This window comes from Rana temporaria, chromosome 1 (genome assembly GCF_905171775.1).
Source record: "Rana temporaria chromosome 1, aRanTem1.1, whole genome shotgun sequence".
NCBI lineage: Eukaryota > Metazoa > Chordata > Amphibia > Anura > Ranidae > Rana > Rana temporaria.
Genome location: NC_053489.1, coordinates 409,701,742 through 409,725,091, shown reverse-complemented (window position 1 = coordinate 409,725,091; position 23,350 = coordinate 409,701,742). Strand labels below are relative to the sequence as shown.

Sequence of the window (23,350 nt, the reverse complement as noted above, 5' to 3'; positions counted from 1 at the left end):
CCAAACACATTGTTGTATTGGACAATAATGCCACCCATCAAAGTGATGGGCCAACAGGCAGGAGCAACAGAAAGAGAAGCTGTTTATTCATTTTGAAGCTATGTCTTCATTTTATTTATGTAATTAGTTTAGCAGCTTTCATTAAAAATACAGGTTTAAGCTCAGATACAATATTAAGTGGTCCTGAGTTATCCCATTTAATGACATAGGCAAAGGTCCTATCAGAAACCAGTGCAAATATAAAAAAGAAATAAGGAAAGAAATGGATGCAATAAATCCTGGAACACCACCAAAAAATTTGCAATTATGGCAGAAAACTTTGACGCATGCCATATGCATCAAAATTAGTAAGGTGAACCTAAGATAATTTGGTAAGTATTAATACAAATATCTCATATTTGGAATCAATATAATAACGTGTATTATAAATATGCATGGGAAACCAGTATCATTAACCTTACCTTAAAATTCTTTTGATAAGTTTTGTACTGAAATGCATGTTTCTGTAATTCGTCCAAAATGATCTGCAAGTCTGTGAGTATTTGTTTAATTTTTGTTTGATCAGCAGTAATATCCAATATCTGTGGGTCCTGTAAAATAGTAAACACACATTTAAGATTTGTTGGCTTCAATCACAGGGATCCCATCATTACTGTGTTTTTCAGATTTTTTTCTTGATGTATAACTGAAAATTAGTATGCATGTAATGCCGCGTACACACGGTCAGAATTTCCGACAAGAAAAGTTTGATGTGAGCTTTTGGTTGGAAATTCCGACCGTGTGTAGGTCCCATCTGACTTTTTCTGTATGAATTTTCGACAGCAAAAATGTTAGAGCTGGTTCTCAAATTTTCCGACGAAAAAAATGTTCTTGTCGGAAATTCCGATCATCTGTATGCAATTCCAACGCACAAAAAAACATGCATGTTCTGAATCAATTAGACGCATGCTCGGAATCATTGCATTTCATTTTTCTCGGCTCGTTGTAGTGTTGTACGTCTCCGCGTTCTTGACGGTCGGAATTTCAGACAACATTTGTGTGACCGTGTGTATGCAACACAAGTTTGAGCCAAAATTCCGTCTGAAAAAAATCCACGGTTTTCTTGTCGGAATTTCCGATCGTGTGTACGCGACATAACAGTGATACTTTTCATTCACTGAATCAACTTTAGTTACTTTCCTAGAAGTCTAGGCTCTACAGTCCAAAAAAGTCAGACCACAACTTGATCTAATCTTTAAACCTTTGGTGCAGCATGTCAGATAAAAAAAATTGGGCTAAAGACAAATAGGTAGATTCAGTAAGAGTTAGGGCGGCTTATCAGTAGATAAGCCGACCTAACTCAGAATCTACGCCGACTTATGTTTAAGTGTATGCTAAAACAGAGATACGCTTAAACATATCTAAGATACGGCGGCTTGCGCCGTCCTATCTTAGGTTGCAGTATTGAGGCTGGCCGCAAGGTGGCGCTTCCATTGCGGCCGGCGTAGATTATGTAAATTAGTAGATACGCCGATTCACGAACGTACGCCCGGCCGCCGCAGTACATTTACGCCGTTTTCGTAAGCCATTATCAGGCCTAAAGTTATTCCATCTATTAGATGGAATAGTAATGTTAAAGTATGGCCGCCGTTCCCGCTTCGAGATTCAAAATGTTTACGTCGTTTGCGTAAGTCGTCCGCGAATAGCGATTTACGTCGTTTACGTCCACGTCGAAATCAATAGGCCTGTGCGGTGTACTTAGCCGCAATGCACACTGGGAAATGTAGGCGCCCGGCACATGCGCAGTAGAAAAAATGTCAAAAAAGGAAGGTCAAGCCTTATTAACATAAAACACGCCCCCCTTACACACATTTGAATTCGGCGCCCTTACGCCCGCCCTCTTTAGGCTACGCCGCCGTAACTTAGCAGGCAAGTACATTGTGAATCATGAACTTGCCTAGCTAACTTACGGCGGCGTAGCCTAAACACGCTAAGCTACGCCGCCGTAAGTGTAGGCACATCTACCTGAATCTACCTAATAGGCAACGATTGACTAAAATTTGTCTAATGTTTTTTTTTTACTTTTAAGAGAGTATTTTAATTCATGTTATATAATATATTGTTAATTTAAAGCTAAATTCTAGGCACAACAAATCTTTGACATATCATGGTCTGTTTTCATCTTAACGTGTTCCTGTCCTTTATAACATTTCTAAATAGTTTTTTTTACTTGAAAAGACTCCTATTTGCTGTAAAGGTATATAACTGCTGTTTGCTTGCTATCAGTAAGGTGACTATTTACCTCACCACCCCCTTGAGATTCAAACTAGACAGTACTGATATCACCACATCAGCGCTACCTGTAATAGGAAAATTAAAAGTGTAGGTTCCAGCAGGGTGTACGCAGCTTTGCCCAGCACCACTCTATTCTTCATAACTCTGGTGGTCCTACCTGTAGGGGCTATCATACAGCTGTAGCTATAACAGGAAAGTTCAATGCTTCCCTGTCACCATCCACAATGCTGCCTCTGACGCTTAGCTACTTTCTCCTCCAGCCTCTTCTGCCCTGCCTGAATGTTCAGTGTCCTGTTCTTAGCAACACAGGATGCATACAGCTCCCAACAAGGCAGCAGAGTAACAAATGACAGAAGAGCAGAGAGATCAGTGGGAACAAGCAGAATGGCAGGTGGGACAGCATTGTGGGTGATTACATGGAAGAGTAGAACTCTGCTACCACCACTGCAGTAACAGAAGTTTGGTAGGGCGTAGGACCTACTTGCATAGGAAGACATGTAGGATTGTATTTCAGCCCCTAACATACAACAGCTGCTACTAAAAAGACTAAAGGCAGAAATAAATACAAAATATCTCTATGAAGAAGATATCCAGGTATATTGTAAAAAAAAAAAATCTATTTTTCCTAAGGTGCTGAAGTAGGAAGTTCATTTCTTTATTTATTTTTTCAGTGTGCCCGAAATTCAGCTTAAAATTTATCTTGAAATAATACAGCTGATTAACCAGTTAAGAATAAGCCACCGTACTTATAATGCGGCAGGTTGGCTCCCCTGTGCGAATCACCCTCATGGTATGTCGGCCACTTTAAGAGCTTCAGGGGCGCACGTGCGCACAATAGAGCCGATGTGCGTGCCGGTGGCTGCCATGCCCACCGGGCACCTGTAATTGCTCCTGAGAGAGACAAAACTGAGATCTGTCAATGTAAACAGACAGATCTCGGTTCTATGAGGAGAGAGGAGACAGATCTGTTGTTCCTACTGATTAGGAACAGCAATCAGTCTCCTCCTCCACGCAGTCCCATCTCCCCACAGTTAGAAACATTTCCTAGGACACACATTTAACCCCTTGATCGCCCCTAAGTGTTAACCCCTTCTCTGCCAATGACATTTATACAGTAATCAGTGGCTATTTTAAGCTCTGATCACTGTATAAATGTCAATGGTCCCAAAAAAGTGTCAAAAGTGTCTGATCTGTATGCCGCAATATCGCAGTACCACTAAAAATCACTGAGTAAAAAATAAAATTAATAGTAAAAATGCCATTTATGTAGAAGAATACATATCAGCCTAAACTGAGGAAGAAATGTGTTTTTTTTTTCAATTGGGATATTTATTATAGCAAAAAGTAAAAAAAAAACATTTTTCTAAATTGTCAGTCTTTTTTTGTTTATAGCGCAAAAAATAAAGACCACAGAGGTGATCAAATACCACCAAAAGAAAGCTCTATTTGTGGGAAAAAAAGGACATACATTTTGTTTGAGTATATCATCGCACAACCTCGCAATTGTCAGTTAAAGCGTGGCAGTGCCGTATCGCAAAAGATAGCCTGGTCCTTCCGGTCCTTAAGTGGTTAATGTTGTTTTTTTCTGACAATACAAGTGAATTATTTTTCTTGTAGTTGGAGAGGAAAAAAACATACATATGGTATGAATGCAAAAATGAAATATCTCAGCTTATTTAATTAAAAAATTGTGACTCTTACCTGTGACTGCTGCTTGACATCCTTTACGTCTTTGTTTAGTTCTGCAATGTCTTTATCTAAAGAACGGCAGAATTTCTCAATGCTGCCATCTCTCTCACCTACAGACTTGTCAATGGCATTTCGAACGGCCATGACTGAAGGTTTCAGTGTAGCAAACACTGCAAAATCTTCTGGAGGTGTAGGAACGTGATAGCTTTCAATGAGCTGATACATCTGCGATATAACATTTGACTCTTCTTCAAGAACATCAACCTATAAGAGGAATAACAATCAGTTATGTGTTTTTATTTGAAACGCATCCATGGTACTTACTGCTAGTGAGAAAGTGTATACATTTTACATTTCTTTTTAAGTGCTTTTTTCTCTAAAGTGAATGGACAGGTGATATAACTATAAAACTACATTCTTGTACATTTACCCTTGCTGTCAATGCCAGTTTTTCATCCAAAGAAATATGTGTCACATGTCTTCTGATTGATATATTCTTTTCATTGTGATTTTTCTCTACTTCATTCTAATGTTTTAAAAATGTTGCTTTTATGTATATGTTTTATATTGTTTATGTGTGTGCCAAATGACTGATGTCATTGAGAAAAAAACTGGGGAGAAATTAAAAGTAGTCCCAGAACAAAAAGTAAGGGGAAATCTTTCAAGAGGGACACCTATTGCAGTGACAACTGTCTGTAGAAATAAAATTTCCCTAATGGTACACAGACAGCAAAAAAATATCCTCACAGGAGTTTTAACTAGGGTTGCACCGATAGTGGTATCGCTATTGGGGCCGATAAAAAGCAGTTGTATGGGTATCGGAACTCATGCAAATGCTCTGATACCTGAAACCAATACTTTCAGTCTCAGTTCTTTAAGCTGACAGTGGAATTCACCCACTGACAGCTGAAATGTCAAAAAATAAACAAAACGGCAATTATTGCTTGTTAAGGAGTGGGACTGTTGACAGCTGAAGTGTAAACTGAAGTCCTTGCAATTGGAGCCGTCAAAAAAAAAACAGCCGGGCAATGTTTATCAACAACATTGCTCAGCCGCTCAGCCAAGAGACAAAAAGAAACATTGTTTCTTTTTGTATCTTACTGTTTTTTGCATCTACAGGTCAAAGGAATGAAATTCGATCTGCAGATGAAGGCAGTTTAAAGCAACCTGTCAAGTAAATATTTTTTAATTCTTTTATTATAAATGTTCCTCTGTTTACCCACCTTTTAATCGTTCAATGTACTCGAATCGCCCTTAATTAACTCCTTATTCTCCTCCATTTAAATATTATTTTCCTGATGATTTTTGTTTTTATAAACTATCAATAATTAAAACTATTTTTTTGTTTGCTTTGTTCATTGATATATTTACAACTTTTAAGCTGCGTACACACGACCATTTTTCACGAAGTGAAAAATGCCATTTTTTTAAATGGTCATTAAAAACGATCGTGTGTAGGCTCCAGAGAATTTTTCTCGATGTGAAAAATGGCCATTAAAAATTTAGAACAAGCTCTAATTTTTCACGTTGTCGTTTTTCACGTAGTGAAAAATGGTCGTGTAGAGGCTTTAATGACAGTAAAAAACACGCATTCTCACAAGCAAGTTATGAGACGGGAGCACCCGTTCTGGTTAAACTAGCGTTTGTAATGGAGATAGCACATTCGTCACGCTGTAACAGACTAAAAAGCACGAAGACTGAAAAGCGTGAATCGTCTCTCACCAAATTTTTACTAACACGAAATCAGCAAAAGCAGCCCAAAGGGTGGCGCCATCTGAATGGAACTTCCCCTTTATAGTGCTGTCGTAAGTGTTGTACATCACCACGCTTTGCTCAAGCCTTTTTTTTTCACGATTGTGTGTATGCAAGGCAGGCTTGACAAGAATCACGTCGAGAAAAACGTTTTTTCTAGGACATTAAAAATGGTTGTGTTTACGCGGCATAACATATATTTACAGGTTTCACATAAAAAAAAGTGCAACATTTAAAAAAAATATGTATTTCATTTGTATATAACTTTTCAATGCTTTGTACCATTTCTGACAGCCGAAGTATAAACAAAACAGTTACGATAGGTATCGGTAATTGGTATTGGCGAGTACTAAAGAGAAAAAAATCGTCACTCATACTTCTAAAAAAAAAAAATGGTATTGGTGCATCGCTACTTTTAACCCTTCCTTACTCTATCCAACCATGCAGATCTACAGTTACACATTTAAAGGTGAATTCACAAAGCAACAAGGCACATACTGGTAATATTTACTGAAATTACTAGCTTTTGGGAAAATAACATATAGATTAAAGACTTGTGAGTTAACCTATTAGTTTAGTCTCTGTTTAGATGTTAAGTTGATTGTGCTACTGTAGGCAAGTAATATGTTTGAAGAATAAAATGTACACTTCACATCAGAAATTGTATAAAATGGAACATAATCCCAACTCTGTTCTCTTTGACATGGGTTTCGAAAGTACTTACCCGTTCTTGAATCTCATCCAAGAAAGTCAAAGTATTTACATAATCTAGAGTTGTAGAAGGAAAAAATTCAAGCTTGAACTTGGCATCTTGAGCTTCGGCTATGATGGCATCCATCTTTTTCTTAGCCAGGACAGGTAAAATCTCATTAATTGCCTGGGAAGAGATAAAACAGTAATGTCAGCAGGTGTGGGGAATGCAAACAAACTATGGTAGTCAATAAAAGGCATACATTCACTTTTACAGCATCCCTGCAACTCCTATTTAAATCTGCCCAAAGCAAATGCAAGGCTGTAGCTAAAGGGGTTGCAGAGGATACAAATGGCCCCAAGTCCATGAGGTTAGGGGACCAAATCACAATCACACCTTTACTTGGCAGCTGTATGATCATCTTATATTTTAAATACCCCTCACATTTTTGTGAATATTTTATTATATCTTGTGACAACACTGAAGAAATTACACTTTTCTACAATGTAAATGGCAACAAAAGTGAGTACACCCCTAAATGAAAAGGTCCAAATTGGGAAAAAAACATTTCCAGCACTGCCTTAACCCTCTTGGGCATGGGGTTCCCCAGAGCTTCACAGGTTGCCACTGGAGCCTCTTTCACTCCTTCATGATGACATCACGGAGCTGGTGGATGTTAGAGACATTGCGCTCTTCCACCTTCCGTTTGAGGATGCCCTACAGATGCTCAATAGGGTTTAGGTCTGGAGACATGCTTGGCCAGTCCATCACCTTTACCCTCAGCTTCTTTAGCAAGGCAGTGGACGTCTTGAAGTGTTTGGGGTCATTATCATGTTGGAATACTGCCCTGTGGTCCAGTCTCAGAAGGGAGGGGATCATGTTCTGCTTCAGTATGTCACAGTACATGTTGGCATTCATGGTTCCCTCAATGAACTGTAGCTCCCCAGTGCCGGCAGCACTCATGCAGCCCCAGACCATGACACTCCCACCACCATGCTTGACTGTAGGCAAGACACACTTGTCTTTGTACTCCTAACCTGGTTGCCGCCACACACGCAGTAATTCCAGTAATTGGTGCCACTTGTCTGCTTGTCTTCAGCAAACTGTTTGCGGGCTTTCTTGTGCATCATCTTTAGAAGAGGCTTCCTTCTGGGACAACAGCCATGCAGACCAATTTGATGCAGTGTGCGGCATATGGTCTGAGCACTGACAGACTGACCCCCCACCCCTTCAACCTCTGCAGCAATGCTGGCAGCACTCATACATCTATATCTCAAAGACAAACATGGCGAGGCCTGTTCTGGGTGCAACCTGTCCTGTTAACCTCCCTGGCGGTATGATTAATTCTGATTTTAGGTGCTGAAAGTGGTACCATTATTTTGTATGGAAATTTGGCGTTTTATATTGTAGGCCTGTAATTCTTAGAAATAACTCACTTAAATCTGTCCAAACCAGAGTCTAGTAGACATCCCGGGTATAATAAAATTTGAAACACAAAATCATAAATTATAATACAATAAATAAATATAAATAATTATAACAAATAATATAATAATAATAATAAAAATTATTACTTTTAATTTTTTGATTACGAATTTCCCCACAAATTACTATCGCTCAATTCTACAAGTGATTCTAATTTATTATCGCTGTTTTTTAGCTGGTCTAAAACCACTTTTGCCATAAAGGGACACTTTTTGGTTACTATGGACAATCTCCAGTTTCCAGGCAGAAAGAACAGTTTTTATTACATAAAAGTGCATGTAGGACACTGGGCAGACCACTAGGAACAAAGGGGGTGTGTATTTTTTACATACAGTACTGTAATCTATAAGATTAAAGTATACTATATGTATTGAGTTTATTTACTTTTTTAAATTTGGCACCGATCTCCGCCCCCGTGCGTCGTAACGTCGCAGGGAACGGAGCTCAGCGGCACTCGGCACTGTAAATCGAGCGAGGAGGACACCGCTCGATCACACAGCGGGGCGGCATCGCAGGATCCAGGGACAAGGTAAGTAACTTGTGCCTGTGGACTCTGCGAGGCGGTCCTGAGTCTGTCTTGTGTTACTGCTTTTGGTCCTGAAATTCCACCCCGAGCCAGGAGGGTTAAACCACTGTATGGAATGGCCACTGTGCTGCAGCTCAGTTTCAGAGTCTTGGCAATCTTCTTATAGCCTAGGCCATCTTTATGTAGAGCAACAATTCTTTTTTTCAGATACACAGAGAGGTCTTTGGCATGAAGTTCAGTTTTGGGCACCAGTTCTCAAAAGGGATATTGGGGAACTGGAGAAAGTGCAGAAAAGGGCAACCAAACTGATAAGAGGCATGGAGGAACTCAGCTATGAGGAAAGATTAGAGGAACTGAATGTATTTACTCTTGAGAAGAGGAGAATAAGGGGGGATATGATCAACATGTACAAATATATAAGGGGTCCATATAGTGAACTTGGTGTTGAGTTATTTACTTTACGGTCAACACAGATGACACAGGGGGCACTCTTTACGTCTAGAGGAAAAAAGATTTCATCTCCAAATACGGAAAGGTTTCTTCACAGTAAGGCCCCGTACTCACGACCAAACATGTCTGCTGAAACTGGTCCGCGGACCAGTTTCAGCAGACATGTTTGGCCGTGTGTAGGCCCGAGCGGACCATTTTCGGGCGGATCAGACAGGTTTCCAGCGGACAACTGTTTCCTGGACTTGCTTTAAAACAGTCCGCTGGAAACCTGTCCCCCCGACATGTACGGTCGTCTGTACAGACCTACCGTACATGTCCGGCCGCCCGCCGTCCCTTGCATGCGTCGAATGACTTCGACGCATGCGTGGAAGCATTTAAAAGGCAGGCCCGCCCACGTCGCCGCGTCATTGTCGCGGCGACACCGCGTCATCGACGCGGCGACACCGCGGACACGCCCCGCGTATTGTTTACGCGCGGAATTCTGTTCGATGGTGTGTACAGCCATCAAACAGAAGTCCCCGGGCAGACATGTCCGATGAAAACGGTCCGCGGACCGGTTTCATCGGACATGTCTGCTCGTGAGTACTCGGCCTAAGAGCTGTGAATATAGAATAGACTCCCGTCAGAGGTGGTTCTGGCCAGCTCAGTAGATTGCTTTAATAAAGGCCTGGATACTTTCCTAAATGTACATAATATAACTGAGTACTGACATTTATAGGTAAAGTTGATCCAGGGAAAATCCAATTGCCTCTCGGGGGATCAGGAAGGAATTTTTTCCCCTGTTGTAGCAAATTGGATCATGCTCTGCTGGGGTTTTTTGCCTTCCACTGGGTCAACCGTGGGTATAGAATTGGGTATATGGGATTGTACGATATTTTTTACTTTTTTTATGGTTGAACTAGATGGACTTTTTTCAACCTGACTAACTATGTAACTATGAAGTGCCATGTTGAACTTCCAGTGACCAGTATGAGAGTGAGAGCAATAACACCAAATTTCACACACGCTCCCCATTCACACCTGAGACCTTTTAAAACTAAAAAGTCACGTGACACCAGGGAGGGAAAATAATTGGGCCCAATCTGGGCATTTTCACTTAGGAGTGTACTCAATTTTGTTGCCATTGGTTTAGACATTAATGACTGTGTGTTGCGTAGTTTTGAGGGGACAGCTAATTTATACTGTTATACAAGCTGTACACTCACTACTTTACATTGTAGCAAAGTGCAATTTCTTCAGTGTTGTCACATGAAAAGATATAATAAAATATTCACAAAAATTTAAGGAGTGTACTCACTTTGTGAGATACTGTATGTGTGCATTTATAGGTCATTTTTAAACACATAGGGCCAGATTCAGAGAGAACTTACGCCGACGTATCTGTTGATACGCCGCGTAAGTTCTAGGATGCGCGTCGTATCTATGCGCCGTATTCTTGAAACCAGATACGCCTGAATTCTGGCTCCATCCGACCGACGTAAGTCTCCTACGCCGTCGTATCTTGGGTGCATATTTACGCTGGCTGCTAGGGGCGCTTCCATTGATTTACAAGTCGAATATGTAAATGACCTAGATACGCCGATTCACGAACGTACTTGCGCCCGTCGCAGTAAGCTACGCCGTTTACGTAAGGCGTACGTCCGGCGTATAGTTATCCCTCATAAAGCAGGGGTAAGTCATGTTAGGGTATAGACGTCGGAACAGCCTTCGGATTTTACGTTGTTTGCGTAAGTCGTACGTGAATGGGGCTGGGCTTAGGTTGAGTTCACGTCAAAAGCATTGAGCCGACGTATCTTAGGGAGTATATGTGACGTGATTCTGAGCATGCGCGCACATGCGCCGTTCGTTTTGGGAATTCATTTACATGGGGTCACGGCTAATTTTAATACAACACGCCCACTACCTTCCTAATTTGAATTAGACGGGCTTACGCCGGCCCATTTACGCTACGCTGACGTAACTTAGGGAGCAAGTGCTTTGTGAATACTACTCTTGCCTCTCAGAGATGCGCTACGCCCGCACAAAAATACGCCGCTGTCTCTGAATCCGGGCCATATACTGTACATGTGTGTAATGTTTAAAATGGCATAATGCCCACTATGTGTTTACTTGCATTCAGGTGTAATTAGTTTAATTTTAATTAGACAAACTATAAATCTGATCGTCCAGGGGCATACTATAAGTGTACCTAAGTTTGGGATCATATGGTGCGATGTTAGACTTTGTATGTGATTCGCACCGCACTGCTGTGCAGATCACATGCGATGTCTAAACAATGTGAATTCAGTCATACAGATTGTATTGCTAAATTTGCATTGCATTCACACTAAAGTGGTGCAGGACCTTTTTTTTGGTCCGCACTGGAATCAGATTGCATGGGTGTTCACACCCATGTGATCTGATTCCTGCACCATTTGACAGTTCGCACTGTGATATGCAAACTGATCTGGGGGTATCATTAACTTTCTATTGACACCCGTAGCGGTTTGCATAGGTCAGTATGAACTGCCTGTGATTCCTAAGCAATGCGGGAACTGTCACTGGAATCGTGCTGGTTCCTGCATCGCGCTAGTGTGAACCGGCACTTAATGCACATAAATGCATGTAGACACATATTTTGGAGCAGGGCTGGACTGGGACAAAAATTTGGCCCTGGACTTCATCCAGACTGGCCCACTTTGACAGGTTCTCCCATGGCGGCTGGACAACTCCCGCACCTCCCCTGGCCACCCAAGCCCCCTCTCCCCCTTCACTAGCCACTAGCCGTTCTACTTTATTAGAGTAGAACAGCTGGTAGTGGTATTCTTATAGACAGTACCAGTGGGGAAGCTAGACATTATTTCACCCGGGGCAAAGAATCAGTTCGGTGCCCCCCCTTATGGGACAATATTAGGCAGAAGTGAGAAACTCCCGGGCCATAGCTGTTGAGTCAGCTGTCTGTCCCCTCCCCCATGCTCCTCTGTCGTCCCCCCTGCTCCTCTGGTCCTCCTCCTGCTTCTTTGTTCCCCCCAGGTGAGCGCTGTAGGGAGGGAAAAGAGGTGAGCGCTGAGGAAAGGGAGAGACAGAGGAGCAGAGGGGGCGGCGGTCCGCTGTCACTGAAGCCGGCCCACTGAGCCATTGGCCCACCGGGAAACTCCCTGTAGTCCCAATGGCCAGTCCATCCCTGGTTTGGAGAGAAAAGTCTGTATGGAACACCTAAATGCATGTATACAGAGTTATATGCAAACACATATAGATGTGTGTACATTTTGCATATAAACATAAAACAAACACTAGTTCTTCGATTAATTCTCCTTTGTTTAGATTTAAAAAAAAAATGAAGGAGGCCTGTGCGAATGAGGCCTTAGAACTTTTGAACTTTTGTTCATTGGAGAACTGCTTTTCTCCATATACAAGCTGATGGACATGCAAAATCAAAAGCAGCTCAGAAGAATTAAAACTGAATGCAGCTGGAAGTTTGCTGGATTTTTCAGTCTACCAGTGTACTCCTTAAAGTAGAGTTCCAGTCTTTTTTTTAAACCTCCAATTTTCCAATGCCCCCCTGGTGTACAGTGCTAGTTGGAAATTATTTTTTTGGGTTCTAAATACCCTTTTTATATATCTTCGGGCAGCACTTCCTGTCCCAGCAGCCTAGGCAATGATGTCATTAGGCGATTCCCATTGACTCCTGGGATATCTGTGCCATCTATCCCAGGAGTCTTTAGGAAGCTTGATGAAATCTTGCGGTATTTGAATACAACATGACATGCCTGCAATCAACTGCATCATGCTATGTCATTACTGCACAGGCGTGAGATCGGGAGGTGCATGCTGGTTAGCCAACTGCACCGAATCCTGGAAAGAGGTACAAGCGGGCTTCAGATGCCCATATCATAGATGGCCACTTGCCTGCTTCCAAGATCAGGTACATTTTTAAAGATTTAAGACAAATCAGAATGAATACTGTTCTAAAAGTATTCTAATTTAAATTTACAAGTAATAACAATCACGGGCGGAGCTTTTAAAAATAATTGATTATGGGGACTGGAACTCTGCTTTAAGATCTTTTATGTGTTGAAGAATGGCATGTTTTTTACCCAGTAGATGCTCAAGAATTGGACAGTTGGAGGTTTTTGGATGTGATATAACAGCACACTAGTTCACATTTTGACCCAGGGCCTCATGGCCACTGTACTATTGCATGACTTCTTTATATCGATCATGCACTTTCATGAAGAAAAAATCTTTATTATTCTGAAATTTCAACCTGTTTTCTTACCTCTAAACATCTTTTTGGAGAAGGTATTAATTTCTCTTTCAATTTTTTGGCATCTATGAGCAGTAATCCCACGTTTCTTTTCTGTGTGATTGCCATAGCATCCTTGTGTTCTTTGTGGTATTTCTTCAGCTGTTCTGCAAAGAAATCAACTCCTACATGGAAATAAAACAGGCATTTCTTAACCTGGATTGGTAAGGATATAACATTATATGTATACAGTAATCGTACAAGGTCCCAACAACTGTGTAATCTACGCCACAATTTCCAGGTAGCAAAAACATTTGCTAGGTAATTTCTTGCATATACTACTCTGTCAGTTTATTCTAAAACCATATAGAATGCCATAGTTTTAGTTATAGAATAACAAGAGTCTATGCAAAGTATTATTACGTTTAAAGTGGGGGCCACAAAATGATTTTGCATTTCGAACCCGATCCTAACCCTATCCCTAGCATTTATAATTACATCTCTGGTAATCAGAGGCAGTAATCATGGATATGTTCGTCACCATGCATAGTTTTTGTTACATGCAACATTAATGATGCAAGCCTTAACCCATTATACAGTGGGGAAAATAATTATTTGATCCCCTGCAGATTTTGTAAGTTTGCCCACTTAAAAAAGAAATGAAGGATCTATTATTTTTAACATAGGTGTATTTTAAATGATAGAAACAGAATATCAACCAAAAATCCAGAAAATACACGATACAAATGTTATAAATGGAATTGCAGTTCAGTGAGTAAAATAAGTATTTGATACCCAAGCAAAACATGACATAGTACTTGGTGGAGAAACCCTTGTTGGCAAGCACAGAGATAAGACGTTTCTTGTAATTAGTGACCAGGTTTACACACATCTCATGGCAACTCAAAGTTTAAAATCTCTCCATAAATTTTCTATAGGATTAAGGTCTGGAGACTGGCTAGGCCACTCCATGACCTTAATGTGCTTCAATTTAGTGTCCCTGTACTGTATTCAGCATGAATTGTATTTCCTAACAATTCAAAATGGCAGCTGAGTTGACTTGCTCTGTCCTATATCAAGATAATAATAGGCATGAAGAGTTGGAGCTAGGAGCTTCAACGTGGAGATTCCAACAGAAAAACAAACTGGGCTAGTTTACACTGGCTTCAAAACATGGCTTCAGACATGCTTTGTTAAAGCTCTCTGAATGCCAGTCAAAGCGCCAGTCACTAAATAAAATGGTGAGCTTACAGTCCTGTTTACATCTGTATTTTAAATGATAGAAACAGAATATCAACCAAAAATCCAGGAAAAACACATGATACAAATGTTATAAATTGAGTTGCAGTTCAGTGAGTAAAACAAGTTGATCCCCAAATAAAACATGATTTGGTACTTAGTGGAGAAACCCTCGTTGGCAAGCACAGAAGTAAAATGTTACTTGTAGTTGGTTACCAGGTTTGCACACATCTCAGGAGGGATTTTGGTCCACAGATCTTCTCTAAATACTTAAGGTTTCTTGGCTGTTGTTTGATAAATTGAAATTTCAGTTCCCTTCATACATTTTCTATATGTGAACAAAGTGAAAGGTAGGGGGCACTGCCTTTAGAGGCGCCTGGTTACGCACAATCACGCACTTCCGGTCCCGTTGGCTCTCTGGATCCGAGAGTTGGAACGCACGCCAGCTTCCCCAGCGTGGAACATTCTCCACAACATTGCAACGCTCCTTAGCCTCAGTGCCGGGACTATGGCACCAACAAAAGTAAGGGGCCACTTGGCGATGTATGGTTTTATATTTCTTAAAACAAACGGTATTATACTATGGTGGTCTCCCTTTTCTCTCTGTTCGGTACTATGACATTTGGAGTCTGGCTGTATCAAGGGAATTAGAGCCGCGCATGGATTTTTGAAGTACCGGTCTTATTATCTAAAGCTCTATCTGACCTCTTTTTAACTAAATAGGTCAACACCTTGTGGTAAGGAGCCATCCTTTTTGTGCACATTTGGGGTGAATTCTGGTCTTGGTGGAGGTGGAAACCCCTATTACTGAACCTAAAGCACTTCTTTTGAGCTCAAGCACTATTGAACACGGACATATGTGAATGGACTTTATTTATTTATTTGTCTATTGGTGGTGACATTGACTACCTCTATCACTGGTCTATCATCGTAACTTTAATGTATTCCTTAATCATTTGTTCACTTAATGTTGGTTTATCATTTATAATTTTATATATCTATTTATTTATTACTATTTATTTAAATATTAGACTCTAGCGCCCCCTACTTTTCACTTTGTTCACATTATTTGATTCAGTATACTGTTTCTTTGGGGAACAGCTTATTAATTAATCATTAATTATATGGTTCACACTATATTAATCTAATCACTTTATCAATTTGGCGTGAGATTCACATTTTTCCATTTTCTATATGATTAAGGTTTGGAGACTGGCTAGGCCACTCCATGACCTTAATGTGCTATTTCTTAAACCACTTCTTTCGTTGCCTTAGTGGTATGTTTTGGGTGATTGTCATGCTGGAAGACATATCCACGACCCATCTTCAGTGTTCTGGCTGAGGGAAGAAGGTTCTCAACCAAGATTTTACAATACATGGCCCCGTCCAATGGCCCCTCAATGCAGCAAAGTCAGCCTGCACCGTTAGCAGAGAAACAGCCCAAAGCATCATATTTCAACCTTGGTGCTGGTCTGTAGGGATGGTGTTCTTAGGGTCATAGTCAGCATTTTATCTTTCTCCAAACACGGAAAATCAAGTTAATGCCAAAGAGCTCAATTTTGGTCTAATCTGACCACAGCACTTTCTACCAATCCTTCTCTGAATCATTTTAGATCAGGGGTCTCATTTCAAGGGCCACATCATAAATTTTACACATACTTGTGGGCTACATTATAAATTTTACACATACTCGCGGTCCGAAAAAAAATATTTATAAATAAATCCTCAGCAGCGAAATATAATATTTTCCAGTCTGCTGGAAGTGGGGCTGGGTGGATCACCTGTATCCTAGACCTGTAGCTAAATGCTGTAGCCTCATGCAGCAGGTTAAACTTCGAGTGTGCATTAGGGCCATTTGTTACCCCTATCAGAGTTTCCCCACACATTTGTGTCCCCATCACCCATCAAAGAATCTCTGCAAACTGGTGTCTCCATCAGAGCCCCTCCACACATTTGTGTGCCCATCGGAGCCCCCCACACACATTTGTGTGCCCATCAGAGCCCCACACATGTGTGTGCCCAGCAGTGCTTCCCTGCACATTTGTGTTATCAGAGCCATTTTATTTCGTTTTTTTCTGGAGCCATTTTATGTTTTTTTTTCTGGATTTGTGATTGATATTCTGTCTCTATTATTAAAAATACACCTATGAAAACAATTATAGATAGTTAATTTCTTTGTAAGTGGGCAAATTTACAAAATCTACAGGGTATCAAAAAAAAAATCCCCGCTGTAACAAATGGTCGTTGTATTGTTTGCATTACTAGTGAAAATCCCATGTGTGACCAACGTAAATCTAACTGCAGGTAACAATAAATTAACTGCAGTCTTTCTTCTGAACTGTATACAAAGAACACAATATAGGACAATTAATCCCAATTGCATTTTAGATCAAGTAAAGGGATTAACTGGTGTTATTTCATTGTACCCTTTTACCTAGGAGGGGTACCACTTCTCTGCCATATCCTGAGCTTCTTCTGTAACAGTAACTGTGCGCTGTAACTCAGCTAAGTCTGTGGTATTATACAACACAGTGGGGTGGATTTACTAAATTTGGAGAGTGTAAAATCTGGTGCAGCTGTGTATGTTTTTCTGTCAATTAAGCTTTTGACAAAAAAAATAGACGCTAATTGGTTTCTCTGCAGAGCTGCACCAGATTTTACTCTCTGCAGTTTTAGTAAATCAACCGCAGTTTTCAGCAGTTCATTTTGTCTAAATCTTACCACTCCACTCTTTATTGAAGGAGTAGTACTCCAACCAGCAAATTAGTGGACAAATAGGAATTTGCCCTGTATTATGATGGAATGCTGAATAAATCTATAGGTGCACCACGTTATCACCATATTATTGCTCTTATTTCGGGTGTAGCAAAAGCGAAAACTTGGATTTTTGTACTTACCATAAAATCCCTTTCTTGGAGTTAATTGACAGACACATGATTCTTAGACTTTTGGGATGTCTAAAAGTCATCCAACAGCGGGTGGACAATAGAAAAAACCACTAACAAGTCCATACAACACGACAGAACAGAACAGAACTTTGGGCTGCCTGCACCTCCAAGAGCTACCTGTAAGGACCTTAAGCCCAAAGTTGGAATTAGTGGCCACTGGGTGCCAAAGTCCATTCAAACATGCATGCCCATGCTCATTAACATGCTTATGTGTACAGGCAAGCACACATGCACATGTAGATGCACGCAAGGCCCTGACTCTATAGTTTTGTGGACTGTTCTGCACATGCACTTTTCTTTAAGCACAGGAATGAATTGGATTTCCTTGACAATAGCAGTGTCCCAGTTGAAGTGAAGACAAAAAGCCAGCTTAAAAAGGAAAAAGACTCCAGACCTCAACACCATCTTGTCCCTGCTTAAGAACCAGAAAGATTTTGTTACAGGACAAAGCCACCAGGTCATACACATGCCTCAGTAAAGTGATGGTGACGTGCTGAGAGAGCCAGATTCAAATCCCACAGACTGATGGGTGAGCGCACATGGGGCACCCCCCCCCCCCCCCCGTAAAAAGAACTTAATCAAAGAATGGGAGGCTAGTGGTTTCTGAAACAAGATTACAAGTGTTTTGGTGCTTTTATTGATGATACTCAAGGCCAAATGCTGATCCAGGCCTACTTGCAAAAAAAGTCAGGATTCAGCTCACAGAATATTTTCTGGGATAAAACCTTCTTTTCCTCATAGCAAGTGAAGTCTTCAAAGTAAGATGGTAGACCTTATGGGAAGTGAACATCCTAGTTTTTAGCATCTTAGAAATCACCCATTTGGAGAGGCCCCTGTCATACAAGACCTAGGCTATAAATCATAATGCCATTAAAGTCACTGACTATGAAGCAGGATGGTAGTTTGGGGTTAGGGTTCAAAGAGCATCTGCCAGAAGTCTGATCCGTTCAGAGTACCAAATTTCCCTGTTCTAGTCCAGAGCTATGAGAATCAGAGGAATACCCTCCATCTCATTTCTGTGCAAAAAAAAATGAAAAAGGGGTTTAAAAGGAGGAAAGGCATAAATCTGGCTGTACTGATTGCACATGGCCACCATAGCCCTGCTTTCACTAGAGGATCTCTGTACCTGGAGAAAAAGCTGTCCAGTTGCTGTTGGTTCTGGAGGCCAAGAGGTCCACATCTTGTATTCCCCACCTGTAACTCAGGTCTTGGAACACATTTGGGTGTAAGGCTCATGCAATACAAAATCAAGTTTCACTAGGGTTTTCAGTTAATCACTCATTACAATAGAACTGCAGAAGTGAAGGTTTGGTTGAGTGATGGACTGTCTGAGTCTAGAAGCAGAGCATTTGATGTTTCTCTTGTGAAATAAAAATGCTGGCTTAAACTATGTATATGAAAGACCCACATACTCCAAGTGATGAAAACTAATTTCTGAAAGTTCAAGATGAAACTGAACCCTTTCAAAATCAGAACTGTCCACATTGTCAGCCAAAACTTGTGTTTGTGGCTGTTTCCGTAACAGGAGGTTGTCCAGATATCCCAAAGTGGGGATGCCCTGGGAGAATAACAAGGCTAGTAGAGGGGCTTGAATTTTGGTGAACACCCTGGTTATAGAATACAGGCCGAATGGCAGTGCCACAAACTGTAAGTTCTAGGGATCCACAAAAGAGTGAAGAAATTGCGTATGAGCAGGAAAAATTGAGATCTGCAAGTAGACATCCTTGATGTACACAAAGGCCAAAAAGGCTTATGGGTGAATCTTCCTGGCTTGAGGTCTAGGTTGCTTCTCCTAGGGTACATGAGTACCCCTATTACCAGGAACATCCTTGAAAAGGGTGTCCAGGGCATCCCTGAAGAGACTTTGTCCTGCAAAGGGCTTGAGAAGCAAAGGTTTTTTGCACACCTGCTTCACAGTCCAACATTTCAACTTAAGAGTTCCCTGCATGTTCACTTACAGGAAAATACATATCAGAAATAAGATGTGAGATATCCACTAACCAGTCCACAAAGTAGTTAATAGCTGTTAGCATGAACATTCCACAATTAGGAAGTCAGTGTGAAGGGAAGCGAGATCCCTTCTGATGAGCCTTTGTCTATTTCCCAAACGTTTGACAAACTAAAATCACAGCTATGGCTTGGCTGCAGTGCAGGGCCTGCTAGAGAAAAGCAGGTTTTGGAAAGAATCTCCAGATATTTATTTATAAATGTAAACAGTTTGCCAGGAATCTCCCAGTCTTCATATAGGATGTCTGGGATTAGTGACCTCTTAGGCCGCGTACACACGGTCGTTCCAAACCGATGAGAATGGTCCGACGGGCCATTTCCTTCGGTTCACCGCTGAAGTGGCCTGATGATCTGATGTGCGTACACACCATCATTCCAAAAACCGATCGGGTCAGAACGCGGTGACGTCAAACACACGACATGATGAATAAAACGAAGTTCAATGCTTCCAAACATGCGTCGACTTGATTCTGAACATGCACAGGTTTTGAACCGATGCTTTCTGTACTAACCATCGGTTTGGACCGATCGGGCAGTGGGCCATCGGTTCGATTTTAAAGCATGTTTTAAAATTTTGGACCGAAGGACAACAGAATGATGGGCTATACACACGGTCGGTTTGGACCGATGAAACTGAACCTCGGTCCATTCTCATCGGTTTTGTCCGACCACGTGTACGCAGCCTAAGGGATACTAGAGAAATAGCAGCACTTATACGTCACCAAAACATTGGATAAAGATGTAGAGGGAAAGTGAGGAAGTACCCTTATAGACTGCAGTTTGAGTCAGCAATTCAGGTTGCAATATGGCCCATCAAATTTTGTATAACTGCAGTGAAATCCTCTTAGAATAAAACTATTCAATAGGACAAAACAGTCTGCAACTACAGTACAAGCTCCCAATACTCCCCACAAAGTGAGTTTTCAGAGACGGGGTCACAGGCTGTTCCATGGCTCTGGACCCGGAAAGTAATTCACAACTAATTAATACAGTACATAAAGGTCTGGAAAGCACCCCACTGTAGAGCCTAATGGTGGAAAATCACATTCCAGGCAAGCCCTGCAATCATCCAGTCCAGTGGTGTCCAGGTACAGCCTTCCCCGCTATTGCTGTAGGTACACCAATCCAGATTGTTAAATACAGAAACTAGCTCAAATAGCATGTAGGGAAGTCTTGACTAAAGAAAAAAAGAATCTTGAAGTTAAAAAAAAAAAATGGTTAGCAAAAGCAGTTAAACTTTTCTCAGTAGCGAAAAGGCATCCATCCTACTAGAACACTAGAAAAAACGTGGGGCATGCCGGGAGTGGGAGGGGTTATACCAAGCTGGTCATTGTTGTTGTATTTTCTGGTGTCCAAATCTTACTGTAGACGGCAATATAACCCAATGGTCTCTGAATCCGGTGTCCTTCAATGCACATGAATGAAAAAATGACAAATGTGCAGTGCACACTTAGGGCCATATATATAAGCACATAAAGGATTATATATGTTACCCCAGAGATGAACAGTCATGCAGTTCAGAGGCAATAAGGAAAAGGTGACGACTAAACATAAAATCCAAATCATACCATGGTCTTCAGCTTTTAACACTTCCAAATCTAAGCTTTCATTCGCTTTAAAGAACAAATGAAACTGTTCAAAGGTTTTTGCATATACACTGGCTGTATCAAATGCAGACTGTATAGTTTCCTAGGATACAAAGAAAATACATAATTACATTTTCATGAGCATAGAATGTTGCTGCCTCTAAACAGCCATTTTAGATGACACACTTTTGCAAGACTCTGGCATATAAACAAAGCAAGAAGTTATGTTCACAGGCTACAGCCATTCCCTATTTATCTATTTTTTCTAATATAAAATGTTTAGGATTTGGTCATGCTTAAAATATTCTAACTGTGCTGCCAGTGTTCTTACAAGTGAAATTACATGTTTTCTGAATAACTGAACATCTAAAGTGTTTCACTAAATATAAATCGTTGTGCTGCACAGATGTAAAGTATTATTATTCAGCTTCAAGTATCCATGTTCAGTATTACTTAAATTAAAAATGTACTCTACTCGACACACATTCATACTCCACATCTCCACTCAAGCTGCTCCAAATCTCTACTTTTTACATCACCAACACAAAGGGGCAGATCCTCACAGAAATTACGCCGGCGTATCTGTTGATACACCGCGTAATTTCAAATTTTGCACGTCGTATCTTTGTTTTGGTATCCACCAAACAAGATACGACAGCATCTGTGTTAGATCCGACAGGCGTACGCCTTAGTACGCCGTCGGATCTAAGATGCAATTTTCCGGCGGTCGCTGGGTGGCCTTTCTGTCGTATTCCGCGTTGAGTATGCAAATTATCTATTTCCGACGATCCACGAACGTACGAGCGCCCGTCGCATTCTTTTACGTCGTTTCCGTTTGTATAGTTAAAGCTGCTATATGGTGGCGTACTCAATGTTAAGTATGGCCGTCGTTCCCGCGTCTAATTTTAAAAATTTTACGTTGTTTGCGTAAGTCGTCCGTGAATGGGGCTGGACGCCATTTACGTTCACGTCAAAACCAATGACGTCCTTGCAACGTCATTTAGCGCAATGCACGGCGGGAAATTTTAGGGACGGCGCATGCACAGTTCGTTCGGCGCGGGGACGCGCTTCATTTAAATGAAACACGCCCCCTACCCCCCCGCATTTGAATTCCGCGCCCTTACGCCGCGAGAGATACACTACGCCGCCGTAACTTACGGCGCAAATTCGTTGAGGATTCAAACCAAAGCCAAGTAAGTTACGGCGGCGTAGCGTATCTCAGATACGCTGCGCCGGTGCAGATCTTTGTTTTATTTTTTCCAAATTCTTCTCAATTTGCATCCCATTTTCTGTCACCTATAGAAATTGTTTTGCTTTTAGTTGTGGGAACGATTGTTTTCATTCATCCACTGTCCATTTTTTCGCCCCTACACCACTGTTGCCAGAAACCACTGATATTCTTTTCTTTTCAGAAACAAACCTTGTAAATAACTGTGTATATGTGTATTAGTGATACGTATTACACAGGCTGCATAGGACAAACAATAAAAGAACAGTGAAGCAAAAATGATGCATACAAGACATACCAACTCACCTTTTTTCACTAAAACATGACATATTACAAAATTTCTTTACCCAACATAAGTGGAATAAATCAAAGGTCTGAGTTGATGTTAAAGGAACAAGCTACATTAGCCCATTAGCACTTATATGTCTTGAACAATCCAACAGTGAGATCTTCTATTATAATTCCTGGGAGTTTTGGATGTTCCAGATGACCTTTACATGCTTTAGCACCTCTTGTTGCATTAAGAATAATACAAAATAAAAATCTCCAAAGTATAGTGGGACCTCCATTATAATGACCATATCAGTTGCGTAGACTCAGACCGCGCATCGATTTACGGGCAGCACGTAAAAGCCTGTAGGAACGGAAATGTGCCAGTAAAAATGGCTGCGATCATCGCGGGTGTGAAATGCGCATGCACAGCTACGAAATTCCCTAAGACGATCCGATCCAGAGTCGTGCCGCCCGGCCCACCCCCACCTCCTGATAATGTCATGCGCAAGCCGCATTTCCCGCTACACGGCGCCGGCTGGATATTTTTAAATGGCAGAACATGAGGACAGGAGCAGAGCAGGCTAAGGGTGGAGGAGCCTGTGAAGTGCAGTGCACTGCAGTATGTGGACAGTACAGTGGAGCCGGAGGACAAGCGAAAGTTCAGACTTAAGCAGAAATCCCACGAAAAAAGTCTCTGTTAGATCCCTTTACACTTTTCTCTCACACATCCCTTAAAATCTGTCAGTTTTCTGTGGACTTATCCTTTTATAGATGCGGGACCCCAAGGCTATTACATAAGAGTGTGCTATTTAATTCCAATATAAGCCAGGCTTAAAAAACGTAGAAAGCGATATTCCTTTCTAGTAATCATTGGTTGATTATACATTTACTTTTGTGCTTTTTTTTTTTCAAATAACAGTTTTTTATTTTCGTAAAAGGTCAATACAAAATATAGCAGCATTTCAAGTGTAAGAGAA

General features: G+C 41.1%; 1 protein-coding gene across 1 annotated transcript in view; it reads right to left on the bottom strand.

Moving 5' to 3' along the window:
• DNAH6 (dynein axonemal heavy chain 6) overlaps positions 1 to 23,350 on the bottom strand; it is a 386,479-nt gene that overhangs the window by 279,372 nt on the left and 83,757 nt on the right. Inside the window, exons 12-16 of the mRNA XM_040324272.1 lie at positions 20,855 to 20,975; positions 13,126 to 13,277; positions 6,440 to 6,592; positions 3,976 to 4,227; positions 462 to 590 (exon numbers count right to left, since the gene is read on the bottom strand). Of these exons, the coding sequence (XP_040180206.1) occupies positions 462 to 590; positions 3,976 to 4,227; positions 6,440 to 6,592; positions 13,126 to 13,277; positions 20,855 to 20,975 (807 nt within the window). The remainder of the gene's footprint in view (positions 1 to 461; positions 591 to 3,975; positions 4,228 to 6,439; positions 6,593 to 13,125; positions 13,278 to 20,854; positions 20,976 to 23,350) is intronic.